Source organism: Hyperoodon ampullatus (genome assembly GCF_949752795.1).
Source record: "Hyperoodon ampullatus genome assembly, chromosome: 2".
Lineage (NCBI taxonomy): Eukaryota > Metazoa > Chordata > Mammalia > Artiodactyla > Ziphiidae > Hyperoodon > Hyperoodon ampullatus.
Genome location: NC_136915.1, coordinates 164,904,371 through 164,922,124, shown reverse-complemented (window position 1 = coordinate 164,922,124; position 17,754 = coordinate 164,904,371). Strand labels below are relative to the sequence as shown.

Genomic DNA, 17,754 nt, shown 5'->3' with positions numbered 1-17,754 from the left:
CACAGAAGGAGTTATTGGAGGCCACTGGCCACCGCATCAGAGAGACGACAAATTAATATAACAAGGAAGAGCTATCGTTGGGAAACATTCTCCATTGATCTCTCCCATTTCTGCACATCTTTTGATAACTTTTGTTCCAAATTATCTTTTCAAGGATGTTTGTTTAGTGAACACCCTGGCAAGACAGAAATAGTGACTTCCTCCAGGAGAGAGGGCAGATTTGTTTTCTGATCAATAAAATAAAAATAGTGTCTCCCTGCAGGGCAAAGACTGAACAGATTTGCTAGCAGACCCCTTTAAAAGACTGGGGTTTCCAAAGTTCAAGGTTCTTTGGTTGTAATATATATCCACTGTATATGCAGAATCTACCAAGGCCCATCTCTAAACCGCCCCTGAGGGACTTGCAGGTCGTGAAGCTGATGCTGCCAGATATGCCATGAATAGTCAAGACTTTATTTCCAACCCAGAAGTCTCATGTCTTCTGCCAGCATCTACGAAACTGTGGCGGGCTAACTTATCAGCTTGCTAGTAAAAATCCCAGAACATTCATAGTTGTTTATTTTATAGTTATATGCTGCATCCTTCTTACCTGAGAAAATTTCAAATCTAAATATGTTGAAAGCATTAACAGACACTAGAGAAGTATGAAAAACCTCAGAGGCTAATGAAAACCTTAAATAATTCAGATCATACATAGTGATCATCCATTTCATTTAACCCCCAGATATCCATATGTTTGGACTGTTCACTTAATTGATTCATTATCAGGTTATTTCCTATGTACCAAATCTCACTCGATGAGTTCAAAGTCGAAGGTAAAAACAACTACATAAAACTACTGCAAAACAATTTCACATTCTGTTTTGAAAGGAGAGAAGGTATGTACGGAATATAAAAAATTATCACTTTTCCAAAGAATTTGCTATAGCAAAGACGGTTGAGTGTACATACTGAATTAATAATTTTGTTTCCGTATGCTATAAAATGTTCAGCTTTGTTACTCAAAGTTTGGTCCACAGACCAACAGCATCATCATCTGGAGCTTGCTAGAAATGCAGATTATCAGGCTCAAACACACACCCTCTTAATCAGAATTTGGATTCTAAGAAGATCCTCAGGTTATTCTTATGCAAATTGAAGTTAGAGTACCCACCAAAAAAATAAAATTAAAAATCAAGAAGAATATATAAAACTCAAATTCATACTGAAGATAATTTTTAATAGATACTAAAACATTAAAATCACAACTGCTACCTTGGCAAAAGTTAAAGAAAAATACAATCATAAACCAGGTAAAGAACATTTAGCTATCAACACTAGCATAACACAGAAAAATCCAATCTGAACAAAGAAAGAAAAAGTTAAAAACAGACATCATGAACAGTCCAAAAAAAGCAGAAATATCAAACTAAGATAATGTAAAGTTCTGGCAATGCACACTTAAAGTACTTCATCAAAGCAAGTTCTCATCTTTTTATTTTCAAAAATAATAAAGATGGCCTGGAACCTAACAAATATGGTTATATTTTTTTTAGTAAAAGATGTCCTAATTAGACAACTGAAAGTAAAAATATAACAGTTGGGAATTTAAATATAAAACAGTTTTCAAAGTTATTTTAGCATGCTACCAAGACCACAGGATTTTGCCTTTCATTTTCCCATATTTTATACTATTGTGAAATGACTGAGGAATCTTATAAATGTTAAATTAGGACATTCTGTTATAAAATTATTAATAAAAAGTTATCTTTTAGTTATCCTGCATGACTTACACTTCCCAAGTTCTAAATAGGTAGCTATATTTTTACTTGTTTCCCCTCACCAAGATGTATTTTAATCAGAGGAAAATTGTAACCCTCTCTACTTAAGACTTCATTATCTAAATTTTCCTACGTTTTCTTTTCAAGGTGAAAGTTAGGCTGCCATTTGATAATTCTATTATCTATTCTTTATAGCTTTGAGGTAACATCATTATATTCACTCCTATAGAAAACTTTTTAGCACACCTCCAAAAAGGGATTTTTTAAATATCAAGTTGTAAACGTAAAAGAAGTTAAAATAACAAAGCTTAAAAAAGATAAAACTCCTGAAAACTCAAATGCTTTTAAATGCTTAAATAAAAATTTTAACCTGAAATGCCTTCACAAAAATGGAGAAAAAATGGGAAGAGTCAACAGTAGTAAATGACACATTACGTAAAATACACAAAATAATATACCTCTCTCTTATTTCTTCTTGCAACCTTGAGGAATTCCATAAGGATCTGTAGTTGGGCTGCATGTGATTCCTATAATAGAAAATTATAATTGTTCTTTTAAAAACATAACTTTGAGTTCAAAGTTTTCTTTAACACCACAGTATAATCAGTATGAAGCAACCTAATTCATCCATTTAAGTTAGTCTCTTATTTCTATTTAGTCGTTTTCCACTTGCTAATTGGCATTTTTAAAAGCAAGCCATTTCCCCTAAAACTAACTTGAAAAAAACAGGTGTTTTCAACTACATTTCTCATCGACCATGCAGAAAAAACTATTTATGGGAAATGGCAATTCTGTTATCTGTCCTGGCTTTCTCTTCCCTGACCAAGCTAATAAAACATCAAGACAAAAACTGTAGTGGAGGAACTTCCCTGGTGGTCCAGTGTTAAGACTCTGTGCTTCCAAAGCAGGGGGTGGGGGTTCGATTCCTGGTTGGGGAACTAAGATACCACATGTGTGTGGTGTGGCCAAAAAAAATTTTTTTTAATTTAAAAAACAAAAACATAGTGGAGCCAATGTACTTTCCAGACACTGAAATCACTTTCCCCATAAGAATTTAACTTGCAGGGGAGTAAGAAATGTAATAAATAGGAAGAAAGTCATGCTTTTCAGAAATCTAATTTACTATTTCTGGTCATTACTTACTCACACAGATGTGAGAATTAATATATTTCTATGAAAGATTTCAGTAAAACTCAAAAATTTAAAAAGAAAATTTTAATATTATCAAGTGGAGGGGGGGTAAATAACACACATTGGTAACAGAAACAAAGATGTAACAGATAAATGGTAATTATAAGTTTAACATATTTTGTTATCAAAAAATAAAATTACAGGGGAACTCCCTAGTGGTCCAATAGTTAGGACTCTGCCCTTTCAATGCCAAGGGAGTGGGTTCAACCCCTGTTAGGGGAACTAAGATCCTGCAAGCACAGCCAAAATAAATAAATAAAATAAAATAAAATAAAATTACAAAAAGATACCTTTTAGTTTTAAAATGTACACAATGAACCAATGAATTTCAGCTACATCTGATAAATATACATAAAAAGAATATCAAAAGCTAAAAGTGGGGCCTCCCTGGTGGCGCAGTGGTTGAGAGTCCGCCTGCCGATGCAGGGGATACGGGTTCGTGCCCCGGTCTGGGGGGATCCCATATGCCGCGGAGCGGCTGGGCCCGTGGGCCATGGCTGCTGGGCCTGCGCATCCGGAGCCTGTGCTCCGCGGCGGGAGAGGCCACAACAGTGAGAGGCCCGCGTACCACAAAAAAAAAAAAAAAAAAAAAAAAAAAAAAAAAAAAAAAAAAAAAGCTAAAAGTGGAATAACAATAAGACATGGTTTATGAACAACTACAATTCTAACTTTCCTATACATATTTTAAAAGAATAAAAAAGTCCAGTGGAGCATTTCTAAAACAAACAAAAATAAGAAAGATTAATAAAACTTTCATTTACCTGGCTATGCAACAGAATTATTTGAGGCATTTCTTAAAATAGACACTGGGATGGATTTTGTATGATTCTGTTACTCTAGAAAAGATTCCAGGAATCTACATGTTTATAGATTGATAAGAAAAATTTGAAGACTCACTGAGATATTGCACATACTACAAAAAAGCATGGCCACTTCAGCTTGCAGGATCTTAGTTCCCTGACCAGGGACTGAACCCATGCCCTCGGCAGTGAAAGCACAGAATCCTAACCACTGGACTGCCACAGAATTCCCCACTTCATTTTCAATGAACAGAAACTAGCTCAAGCAACAACTGAGCACCAACTCAGCTAAATTACTTATTAGACCAAAGAGCTCAGTCTCTTATCCTTGATCCCTGACAAAGGAAGAGGCAAGACCATTCAGGAAGAAAGTATTAACTAACTACTTTAGTCTCTGTACTGCTCTTGAATACAACTTTAAAATTACAAGACAGGGAAAGAAGCAGGAAAAGTCAAGAGAAAAAAACAGGCAAAATGGGACTCCCCTGGTGGCCCAGCGGTTGGGAATCCACCTGCCAATGCAGGGGACATGGGTTCGAGCCCGAGTCGGGGAAGATCCAACATGCCACAGAGCGGCTGGGCCCGTGTGCCACAACTGCTAAGCCTGTGCTCTGGAGCCTGTGAGCCACAACTACTGAGCCTGCATGCCACAGCTACTGAAGCCCATGTGCCTAGAGCCCGTGCTCCGCAACAAGAGAAGCCACTGCAATGAGACGCCCATGCACCACAATGAAGACCCAACACAGCCAAAAATAAATAAATAAAATAATTTTTTTAAAAAAACACAGGCAAAAGAATGAAATTCACAGGTGACCCACTTGCTGGAATGAGCAAAAAAGACTTTAAAATATGTCTCTATATTATTAAAGAATTAAGGGGGGTGGTGGTGGGATGAACTGGGAGATTGGGATTGACATATATACACTAATATGTATAAAATAGATAATAAGAACCTGCTGTATAAAAAAAGAAAATAAAAAAACTGAGAAAATGGACAAAATGAGCGAAAAAAATGGAGAATTAGAAAAGAATTGAAAGAACAAAGTGTAAACCTAGAAATGAAGAATAAAAAGTCTGAAATAAAAAAAAAAACTATGAATGAAGTTAGGAACAGATGGACAGAGCAGTGGAAAGGAATAATGAATTCAAAGACAGTTCAATATAAATTACTTAACCCAATTCAGAGAGAGAAAAAATAAAAACAGAGCATCAGAAATATGTGGGATAATATGAAACAATAAAGGGCTTCCCTGGTGGTGCAGTGGTTAAGAATCTACCTGCCAATGCAGGAGACATGGGTTTGAGCCCTGGTCCGGGAAGATCCCACATGCCACAGAGCAACTAAGCCTGTGTGCCACGACTACTGAGCCCGCGTGCCACAACTACTGAAGCCTGTGAGCCTAGAGCCCATGCTCCGCAACAAGAGAAGCCACCACAATAAGCATGTGCACCGCAACGAAGAGTAGCCCACATTCTCCACAACTAGAGAAGGCTCGCGCACACCAACGAAGACCCAACGCAGACAAAAATAAATTAAATAAATAAATAAAATTATTTTTAAAAAATGAAACAATAAAACATATGACTTGAATCCTAAGGAAAAGGAGAGAGGGCACAGGGTTGAATAAATAATGGTTCACATGTTCAACAAACAGATCCTCCTGTTCTGTGAAACACAAGCAGGATAAATGAAAGCTAGGAGTATCACAGTCAAACTGAAAACTAATGTCAAAAAGAACATCTTAAAAGCAGCTAAAAAGGATACACTAGGGGAAGAAGATTAAGAATGACTGAAAATTTCATCAGAAACAAAGGAGCAAACAGAAAATGAAAATATGTCTTTAAAGTGTTAAAAGAAAAAAAAAAACTAGACTTCTATGCAGAACAAAACTATCATCTATACAAGAAATAGTAAAGAAAATTATACAGACAAAAGGGAAATGACTCAGATGGAACCTCAGATCTACAAGAGAAAATGGCGACATCTCAAAGGGTAAATATTTTGGTTTAAAAGGGTCTCTTTCTTTTTTTGCATCATTTCTTCAAAAGACTATTAACAGTTTAAAAAAAAATAACTGGTGGGGTTTATAATATAATTTGAATCACAAAAGGCAGGAGCTTGGTAAATTGAAATACTATAAGGTCTTGCACTTTCCATAAAATGGTATATAGTTGACCCTTGAACAACACAGGTTTGAACTGCATGGGTCCACTTATACATGGATTTTTTTTCAATAAATACAAACTGCAGTACTACATGATCCATAGCTGGTTGAATCCATGGATACTGAACCGTGGATATGGAGGGCTGATTATAAAGTTAGATGCGGATTTACAACTTCGCAGGGGTCAGCATGCCTAATAGCTGCATTGTTTAAGGGTCAACTGTATATTCAGTGTTGACTGTGAATACAATGACCTTGAAGTGGCATACTATAAACTCAAGGTTGACTGTGCAAAGTAAAAAAGGCATTTTGTAATCTTTAGAGAAACCACTAGAAATACAATAATAAGCAATATGTGAAAAATAGAGAAGATGGTATACTAAAATGAAACCCTGGAAACTCATTGATCTCTAAAGAAAGCAAGAAAGGAGAAAAGGTAAATAAGGAATATATGGAAAAACAGAAAACAAATACCAACATGGTAGACCTCAAGCCTGATCACATTGATAATTATTATATATTACATTTAAATGAACTTAAGCATTTGAATAAATGAGCTTACTAGATTGCATTAAAAACTCAATTACATACAGTTAAGAGACACATTTTTTAAATATAAAAACAACAGAAGGAAAGTAAAACGGTACAGAAGAATATACCATAGAAACTCTAGTCATAACTAAGCTACTGAGGTTATATTAACATCAGAAAATATAAAAGAAGACTCCAGAACAAAGTATATTTCCAGCAATAAACATATACAATTCATAGTGACAAAGGGGATGATTCATCCAGAAGACATAACAATCCTAAACATGTATGTACCTAATAATGGGCTTCAAAATATATGAAGTAAAAATCATAGAAATCAATGAAAAATAAACAAAAATTGTATTTTTAACATACCCCGATCAATAAATGATGGAGCAAGGAGAAAATAAATTTTTGAATAATATTAACAAACTCTACATTTATAAAGCACAGCAAATAACACATTGCTTTTAAATGAAGGTGAACATTTAACAAAACAGACCATACAGTGAGCCATAAAAAAAAAATCACAATAAATTTCAATGGACCAAAAGCAAACAAATTGAAGTTACTGGCTAAAATGCAATGAGAAAGCTAGAATTCCTACTTTAAACAACAAAACAGCAGGCTAGTTATATGAATGGATGAATTTCAGACAAAGGACCAGAAATAATACATTATCCCAGGAGCTAGGCAGAAAAACCTCGAAATACACAGGCATCAGGTAGAACACTCAATGAGACTGCCAAAAATCTATTCTAGCTCTACCTAACAAAGCTTAAAAAACAAGCTTCAAGATAATCAAACTATTTTGAAATACTTAACTACATGCCAGAACAAAGTTTAGAAATGTGTAAAGGAATACAAAAATAGCAACACTAAACAAGGTAAAATGTACAATTTCTGGCATCCAAACAAAAGATTAATAAGCATGCAAATAAGGAAAATATGGCCCAAAATAAGGCGAAAAAATCCATCAATAAAAACAGATGCAGCGCTTCCCTGGTGGCACAGTGGCTGAGAGTCCGCCTGCCGATGCAGGGGACACGGGTTCATGCCCTGGTCCGGGAAGATCCCACATGCCATGGAGCGGCTAGGCCCGTGAGCCATGGCTGTTGAGCCTGCGCGTCCGGAGCCTGTGCTCCGCAATGGGAGAGGGCACAACAGTGAGAGGCCCACATACCGCAAAAAAAAGAAAAAAAAAAAAAAAACAGATGCAGCAATGACACAAATAATAAAATAAGCAAATACAGTCATAAAAAAGTTACTATAACTACCTATGTGTTCTCCAAGTTAAGGAGAGACAACAGATTATAGAAAAAAGTAGTGAACATGACAACAGAAATTGAAACTATCCAAAATGAACTAGACAGGGGAAAAAGATAAAACACAAATAAGCAGAGCTGTTTATGTGTGAGCTGTGGTATAACTTCAACCAACCTAACAGATGTGTAATTGGAGTTCCCAAAGTGGAAAAGGTGACAGAAAAATATCTGAAGAAATAATGACCCAAAATTTTCGAAATCTTATGGAAACTATAATCCCACCAATCCAAGAATCTCAAAGAACCCCAAGAACAAGCAACATGGGGCGGGGGGTGGAACTATACCAAGGTATATCAAAGTCAAAATACTTAAAACCACAAAAAGAACATTTTAAACTGAGAGAAATACATTTCATTCTGAGGATAAAGACTTCTCACCTGAAACAATGCAAGACAATGGACAATGGAGCAACATCTTTAAAATACTGAAAGAAAAAAAGTAAATCTAGAATTCTATACTCATTTGGAACTGCCTTTCAGGCATAAAGGGTAAATAAAGACTTTCTCAGATATAGAAGGTGAAAGATTCATCACCAGCAGAACTACACTAAAGAAATGATAAAAGCTGTCCTTCAGGTGGAAGGAAAATTACAGATGGTATTCAAAAGAATGAATGGGGACTTCCCTGGTGGCAGAGTGGTTAAGAATCCACCTGCCAATGTAGGGGACAAGGGTTCAATCCCTGGTCCAGGAAGATCCCACATGCCGCAGAGCAAATAAGCCCATGCGCCACAACTACTGAAGCCTGCGTGCCTAGAGCCCGTGCTCTGCAACAAGAGAAGCCATTGCAACGAGGAGCCCACGCGCCACAAAGAAGAGGAGCCCACACTTGTCTCAACTAGAGAAAGCCCACGCACGACAACGAAGACCCAATGTAGCCCTAAATAAATAAATAAATAAATTTATTTTTAAAAAACACACACACGAAAGAATGAATGAGTCAATAGAAAACAAGACAATGAAGTACACCAGAAATGATAAACATATGTATATATAGAACTTTTTAAAAATCTCCATGAAACATAATTTACTGTTTAAACCAAATTTAATAATGATTTATGGGGGGATGGTTATAACATATATAGAAGTAAAACATTTGACAAAAAATAGTACAAAAGCTGAGAGAGAAGAAATGGAAGTATACTGTTGAAAGGTTCTTATAATACTGATGAAGTAGGATAATATTACTCAAAAGTACAATGTAAGAGCAATTATATTAAAATCCCAAAAGCAACCACTAAGAAACCAAACAAAATGTTCTACCTGACAAGCCAATGAGACAAATAAAGTGAAATCATGAAAAATACTCAATCTAAAATCATATAAATCAGTCTCACCACAATACAATTCAACTAGAATTCAATTACCAAAATAGCATTTGGCAAAGTAGCAATATCCAAAATACACACAAACACACACACACACACACAAACACACTTCTAACAAATCAGTAAGAAAAAAGAAACAATCTATTAGGAAAATGGGTATAGGCTATTAATAGGCAATTCATCAAATAAGAAACCAAGATAGACAAACAAATGAAGAAACTCTCTTCACTAGTAATCACAGAAATACAAAAAATACAAAATGACAAAACAAAACACACAGATACACACAAACACAAGCATCTGACAACTATCAGACTGGCAGAAACTGAAAAAGAATACCAAGGGTTGATGTGGTACAAACCCACAGCAGAGCAATATGGCAATATTTAATATGGTTAAAATGGGCATTCAAACCCTATGAAAAGCAATTCCACTCCTTAAATCACTAAGTATATATATATGAGCACAAGGAGACATGAATAACAATACTAAATGCAGTACTGACACTCACAATTATGAATTCAGAACAACTTAAATGTCCATCAACAGGGGAATAGAAATGTTCATGCAATGGATTACTATAGAGAAGTTAAAATAATTAAACTAGATCTACATTTATCAGCAGGAACCTCAAAAAGTAAACAAAAAGGTATAGGTCAAAAAGATAACTACAGTTTGAAACCCTTTATATAAACTTCTAAATTATACAAACAATACTTTATATACAGTTGTAGATACAAGTATATGTTTAAAAAAAGCTTATACACGCTTGAGAAGGATCCTTCCCAACTTCATATGGTGGTTACTCTGGGAGAATGGAATGAGATGAGAGGGTTTTAAGTATAAAAAAATATTTAATTCTCAAAAGGCAGACCTAAAAAAATATGGTAAAGTGTTACTATTTATTAAAACTGAAAGAAGGTAAGTCAAGAGTCTCATTATTTTCTATACTTTTCTGTATGTTAGAAATATTCATCAAGTTAAATAATAATGCAAAGTAAAACAGGAAAACAATAATGAAAAATGCTATAATACCTATAACAGGAAGTTTGCTTCTAAACTGGCTCCCTCATCAAAAAATAACAGAAAAGATCTGAGTTCTAAAACTAAGATACCTGTACTTCCTCAACTCTAAGGCAGAGACAAAAAGCATTCAAAGATTAATGTTGACATGTCAAAGGGGGAATAAGGTTAACAGCTCTCACATTCAGTATGTAAACTTACCTCTCTTCAGTAAATAGCCCATACACACCCTTAAGTGAGCCTGTGGTACAATAGTCCAGAAAGTCTCTCTTTTACCACCAACATGGAAAAAAAATTCTAGTGCTCTCTTAAGGTAGAAAAGGGAGAATCATTTGCTATGAGTTGTACAGGAAGGGATCAGAGAATCCAACTGCTTCTTAATCAGATCCTCAACAACTCATCCTATTTTCAGCCTTTACTGTATGAGCTATCTCATGGTACCAATTCCAAGGCCTTTGTTTCACAATATAAATAGGGTTCAGTCCTAGCTCTTCCCCACTGCTGGCTCAGCTTTCTCAGATCTCTTAAACTAGTACTTTTCATCCATTCCTGCCATTGTCTCTTCTCCCATTCTTTTGCATTTTAAAAGTCCGTTTACTGTCATTTTATTTTCTTTTTGATGTTATTTTAACATCTTTATTGGAGTATAACTGCTTTACAATGGTGTGTTAGTTTCTGCTTTATAACAAAGTGAATCAGTTATACATATACATTTATCACCATATCTCTTCCCTCTTGCATCTCCCTCCCTCCCACCTTCCCTATCCCACCCCTCCAGGTGGTCACAAGTCACCAAACTGATCTCCCTGTGCTATGCGGCTACTTCCGACTAGCTATCGGTTTTACATTTGGTAGTGTATATATGTCCATGCCACTCTCTCTTTGTCCCAGGTTACCCTCCCCACCACCGTGTCCTCAAGTCCATTCTCTAGTTGGTCTGCATCTTTATGCCCGTCTTGCCCCTAGGTTCTTCATGACCTTTTTTTTTTCTTTTTAGATTCCATATATATGCGTTAGCATACAGTATTTGTTTGTCTCTTTCAGACTTACTTCACTCTGTATGACAGACTCAAGGTCCATCCACCTCACTACAAATAACTCAATTTTGTTTCTTTTTATGGCAGAGTGATATTCTGTTGTATATATGTGCCACATCTTCTTCATCCATTCATCTGTCGATGGACACTTAGGTTGCTTCCATATGCTGGCTATTCTAAATAGAGCTGCAATGAACACTGTGGTACATGACTCTTTTTTGAATTATGGTTTTCTCAGGGTATATACCTACAAGTGGGATTTCTGGGTCATATGGTAGTTCTATTTTTAGTTTTTTAAGGAACCTCCATACAGTTCTCCATAGTGGCTGTATCAATTTACATTCCCACCAACAGTGCAAGAGGGTTCCCTTTTCTCCACACCCTCTATAGCATTTGTTGTTTATACATTTTTTTGATGATGAACATTCTGACCAGTGTGAGATGATAGCTCATTGTAGTTTGATTTGCATTTCTCTAATGATTAATGATGTTGAACATTCTTTCATGTGTTTGTTGGCAATCTATACATCTTCTTTGGGGAAATGTCGATTTAGGTCTTCTGCCCATTTTTGGATTGGGTTGTTTGTTTTTTTGATATTGAGCTGCATGAGCTGCTTGTAAATTTTGGAGATTAATCCTTTGTCAGCTGCTTCATTTACAAATATATTCTCCCATTCCGAGGGTTGTCTTTTCACCTTGTTTATGGTTTCCTTTGCTGTGCAAAAGCTTTTAAGTTTCATTAGGTCCCATTTGTTTATTTTTGTTTTTATTTCCATTTCTCTAGGAGGTGGGTCAAAAAGGATCTTGCTGTGATTTATGTCATAAAGTGTTCTGCCTATGTTTTCCTCTAGGAGTTTGATAGTGTCTCTCTGGCCGTACATTTAGGTCTTTAATTCATTTTGAGTTTGTGTATGGTTTTAGGCAGTGTTCTAACTTCATTCTTTTACATGTAGCTGTCCAGTTTTCCCATCACCACTTACTGAGGACGCTGTCTTTTCTCCATTGTATATTCCTGCCTCCCTTATCAAAGATAAGGTGACCATATGTGCATGGGTTTATCTCTGGGCTTTCTATCCTGTTCCATTGATCTATATTTCTGTTTCTGTGCCAGTACCATACTGTCTTAATTACTGTAGCTTTGTAGTATAATCTGAAGTCCAGGAGCCTGATTCCTCTAGCTTTGTAGTATAATCTGAAGTCCAGGAGCCTGATTCCTCTAGCTGCGTTTTTCATTCTAAAGATAGCTTTGGCAATTCGGGGTCTTTTGTGTTTCCATACAAATTGTGATATTTTTTTGTTCTAGTTCTGTGAAAAATGCCATTAGTAATTTGATAGGGATTGCACTGAAGGTGTAGATTACTTTGGGTAGTATAGTCATTTTCACAATATTGATTCTTCCAACCCAAGAACATGGTATACCTCACCACCTATATGTATCATCTTTAATTTCTTTCATCAGTGTCTTATAATTTTCTGCATACAGGTCTTTTGTCTCCTTAGGTAGGTTTATTCCTAGGTATTTTATTCTTTTTGTTGCAATGGTAAATGGGAGTGTTTTCTTAATTTCACTTTCAGATTTTTCATCATTACTGTATAGGAATGCAAGAGATTTTTGTGCATTAATTTTGTATCCTGTTACTTTACCAAATTCATTGATTAGCTCCAGTAGTTTTCTGGTAGCATCTTTAGGGTTCTCTATGTATAGTATCATGTCAACTGCAAACAGTGACAGCTTTAATTCTTCTTTTCCGATTTGATTCCTTTTATTTCATTTCCTTCCCTGATTTCTGTGGCTAAAACTTCCAAAACTATGTTGAATAATAGTGGTGAGAGTGGGCAACCTTGTCTTATTCCTGATCTTAGTGGAAATGGTTTCAGTTTTTCACCACTGAGGACGATGTTGGCTGTGGGATTGTCATATATGGCCTTTATTACATTGAGTTAAGTCCCCTCTATGCCCACTTTCCGGAGGGTTTTTATGATAAATGGGTGTTGAATTTTGTCAAAACCTTTCTCTGCATCTATTGAGATGATCATATGTTTTGTATCCTTCAATTTGTTAATATGGTGTATCAAGTTGATTGATTTGCGTATATTGAAGAATCCTTGAATTCCTGGGATAAACCCCACTTGATCATGGTGTATGATCCTTTTAATGTGCTGTTGGATTCTGTTTGCTAGTATTTTGTTGAGGATTTTTGCATCTATGTTCATCAGTGATACTGGCCTGTAGTTTTCTTTGTGACATCTGTGTCTGGTTTTGGTGTCAGAGTGATGGTGGCCTCGTAGAATGAGTTTGAGAGTGTTACCCCCTCTGCTTATTTTGGAAGAATTTGAGAAGTATAAGTGTTAGTTCTTCTCTAAATGTTTGATAGAATTCGCCTGTGAAGCCATCTGGTCCTGGGCTTTTGTTTGTTGGAAGATTTTTAATCAGTTTCAATTTCAGTGCTTATAACTGGTCTGTTCATATTTTCTGTTTCTTCCCGATTCAGTCTTGGCAGGTTGTGCATTTCTAAGAATTTGTCCATTTCTTCCAGGTTGTCCATTTTATTGGCATAGAGTTGCTTGTAGTAATCTCTCATGATCTTTTGTATTTCTACAGTGTAAGTTACTTCTCCTTTTTCATTTCTAATTCTATTGATTTGAGTCTTCTCCCTTTTTTTCTTGATGAGTCTGGCTAATGGTTTATCAATTTTGTTTATCTTCTCAAAGAACCAGCTTTTAGTTTTATTGATCTTTGCTATCGTTTCCTTCATTTCTTTTTCATTTACTTCTGATCTGATCTTTATGATTTCTTTCCTTCTGCTAACTTTGGGGCTTTTTTTGTTCTTCTTTCTCTAATTTCTTTAGCTATAAGGTGAGGTCGTTTATTTGAGATGTTTCTTGTCTCTTAAGGTAGGATTGTATTGCTATAAACTTCCCTCTTAGAACTGCTTTTGCTGCATCCCATAGGTTTTGGGTCACTGTGGTTTCATTGTCATTTGTTTCTAGGTATTTTTTGATTTCCTCTTTGACTTATTCAGTGATCTCTTCATTATTAATTAGTGTATTGTTTAGCCTCATTGTGTTTGCACTTTTTACAGATTTTTTTTCCTGTAATTGATATCCAGTCTCATAGCGTCGTGGTCAGAAAAGATACTGGATATGACTTCAATTTTCTTACATTTAACAAGGCTTGATTTGTGACCCAAGATATGATCTATCCTGGAGAATGTTCCATGAGCACTTGAGAAGAAAGTGTATTCTGTTGCTTTTGGATCAAATGTCCTATACATTTCAATTAAGTCCATCTTGTTTAATATATCATTTAATGCTTGTATTTCCTTGTTTATTTTCATTTTGGATGATCTGCCCATTGATGAAAGTGGGGTGTTAAAGTCCCCTACTATGGTTGTGTTACTGTTGATTTCCCCTTTTGTGGCTGTTAATATTTGCCTTATGTACTGAGGTGCTCCTATGTTGGGTGCATAAATATTTACAATTGTTATATCTTCTTCTTGGATTGATCCCTTGATCACTATGTAGTGTCCTTCTTTGTCTCTTGTAACAGTGTTTGTTTTAAAGTCTACTTTGTCTGATACGAGAATTGCTATTCCAGCTTTCTTTTGATTTCCATTTGCATGGAATATCTTTATCCATCCCCTCACTTTCAGTCTGTATGTGTCCCTAGGTCTGAAGTGGGTCTCTGGTAAACAGCATATATATGGGTCTTTTTTTTTTTAATCCATTCAGCCAGTCTATGTCTTTTGGTGGGATCATTTAATCCATTTACATTTACGGTAATTATCGATATGTATGTTTCTATTACCATTTTCTTAATTGTTCTGGGTTTGTTATTGTACGTCTTTTCCTTTTCTTGTGTTTCCTGCCTAGAGAAGTTCCTTTAGCATTTGTTGTAAAGCTGGTTTGGTGGTACTGAATTTTCTTACTTTTGGCTTGTCTGTAAAGCTTTTAATTTCTCCATCAAATCTGAATGAGATCCTTGCTGGGTAGAGAAATCTTGGTTGTAGGTTTTTCCCTTTCAGCACTTTAAATATGTCCTGCCACTCCCTTCTGGCTTGCAGAGTGTCTGCTGAAACACCAGTTGTTAACCTTATGAGGATTCCCTTGTATGTTGTTTGTTGTTCTTCCCTTGCTGCTTTTAATATTTTTTCTTTGTATTTAATTTTTGATAGTTTGATTAATATGTGTCTTGGCATGTTTCTCCTTGGATTTATCCTGTATGGGACTCTGTGTGCTTCCTGGACTTGATTAACTATTTCCTTTCTCATATTAGGGAAGTTTTCAACTATAATCTCTTCAAATATTTTCTCAGTCCCTTTCTTTTTCTCTTCTTCTTCTGGGACCCCTATAATTCAAGTGTTGGTGCATTTAATGTTCTCCCAGGGGTCTGTGAGACTGTCCTCAAATCTTTACAATCTTTTTTCTTTATTCTGCTCTGTAGTAGTTATTTCCACTATTTTATCTTTCAGGTCACTTATCCATTCTTCTGCCTCAGTTATTCTGCCACTGATTCCTTCTAGAGCATTTTTAATTTCATTTATTGTGTTGTTCATCATTGCTTGTTTCATCTTTAGTTCTTCTAGGTCCTTGTTAAACGTTTCTTTTACTTCCTCCATTCTATTTCCAAGATTTTGGATCATCTTTACTATCATTATTCTGAATTCTTTTTCAGGTAGACTACTTATTTCCTATTCATTTTTAGGTCTGGTGGGTTTTTACCTTGCTCCTTCATCTGCTGTGTGTTTCTCTGTCTTCTCATTTTGCTTAACTTACTGTGTTTGGGGTCTTCTTTTCGCAGGCTGCAGGTTCGTAGTTCCCGTTGTTTTTGGTGTCCTCCTCCAGTGGTTCAGTGGGTTGTGCAGGCTTCCTGAAGGAAGGGACTAGTGCCTGTGTTCTGGTGGATGAGGTTGGATCTTCTCTTTCTGGTGGGCAAGTCCATGTCTGGTGGTGTGTTTTGGGGTGTCTGTGACCTTATTATGATTTGACGTAGCCTCTCTGCTAATGGGTGGGGCTGTGTTCGTGTCTTGCTAGTTGTTTGGCATAGGGTGTCCAGCACTGTAGCTTACTGGTCGTTGAGTGGAGCTAGGTCTTGCCATTGAGATTGAGATCTCTGGGAGATTTTTCGCCATTTGATATTACGTGGGGCTGGGAGGTCTCTCGTGGACCAATGTGTTGAACTTGGCTCTCCCACCTCAGAGGCACATCCCTGACGCCTGGCTGGAGCACCAAGATCCTGTCATCCACACGGCTCAGATTAAAAGGGAGAAAAAAAGAAAGAAAGATGATGAAATGAAATGAAATAAAATAAAATGAAATGAAATAAAATAAAATGAAATAAAATAAGATAAAACAAATTTATTAAAATAAAAAATAATTATCAAAAAAGATTTAAAAAGTAATAAAAAAAAAGGGAGCAACCAAACCAAAAAACAAATCCACCAATGATAACAAGTGCTAAAAAGTATACTTTAAAAAAAAAAAAAAGACAGACAGAACCCTAGGACAAATGGTAAAAACAAAGCTATACAGACAAAATCAAACACAGAAGCATATGCATACACACTCACAGAAATATATATATATATATATATATATATATATATATATATATATAAATATATCGTTGCTCTCAGAGTCCACCTCCTCAATTTGGGATGATTCGTTGTCTATTCAGGTATTCCACAGATGCAGGGTACATCCAGTTGATTGTGGAGATTTAATCCGCTGCTCCTGAGGCTGCTGGGAGAAATTTCCCTTTCTCTTCTTTGTTCGCACAGGTCCTGTGGTTCAGCTTGGATTTGGCCCCGCCTCTGCGTGTAGGTCACCTGAGGGTGTCTGTTCCCCGCTCAGACAGGACGGGGTTAAAGGAGCAGCTGACTTGGGGTCTCTGGCTCACTCAGGCCGGGGGGAGGGAGGAGTACAGAATGCGGGGCGAGCCTGCGGTGGCAGAGGCCAACATGACGTTGCACCAGCCTGAGACGTGCCATGTGTTCTCCCAGGGAAGCTGTCCCTTGATCACAGGACCCTGGCAGTGGCTTGCTGCACAGGTGTGCTTGCACACAGGCTTCTTGGGGGCTGTAGCAGCAGCCTTAGCGTCTCATGCCCATCTCTGGGGTCTGCGCTGATAGCCACAGCTCGCGCCCATCTCTGGAGCTCCTTTAAGTGGCTCTCTAAATCCTCTCTCCTCGCATACCAGGAAACCAAGAGGCAAGAAAAAGTCTCTTGCGTCTTAGGCAGGTCCAGACCTTTTCCCGGACTCCCTCCCAGCTAGCCGTGGCACACTAGCCCCCTTCAGGCTGTTTTCACACAGCCAACCCCAGTCCTCTCCCTGAGATTCGACCGAAGACGGAGCCTCAGCTCCCAACACCCACCCATCCCAGTGGTTGAGCAGACAAGCCTCTTGGGCTGGTGAGTGCTGGCTGGCACCAACCCTCTCTGCGGGAATCTCTCCGCTTTGCCCTCTGCACCCCTGTTGCTCTGCTCTCCACCGTGGCTCCGAAGCTTCCCCCCTCCACCAACCGCAGTCTCCGCCCGCGAAGGGGTTTCCTAGTGTGTGGAAACCTTTCTCCTTCACAGCTCCCTCCCACTGTGC

General features: G+C 37.0%; 1 protein-coding gene across 1 annotated transcript in view; it reads right to left on the bottom strand.

Annotated features, from left to right (window-relative positions):
* Positions 1-17,754, bottom strand: part of COP1 (COP1 E3 ubiquitin ligase) — a gene marked incomplete at its 5' end in the record, with an annotated part of 242,055 nt that overhangs the window by 174,509 nt on the left and 49,792 nt on the right. Inside the window, one exon of the mRNA XM_079698724.1 lies at positions 2,219-2,287. Within this exon, the coding sequence (XP_079554850.1) occupies positions 2,219-2,287 (69 nt within the window). The remainder of the gene's footprint in view (positions 1-2,218; positions 2,288-17,754) is intronic.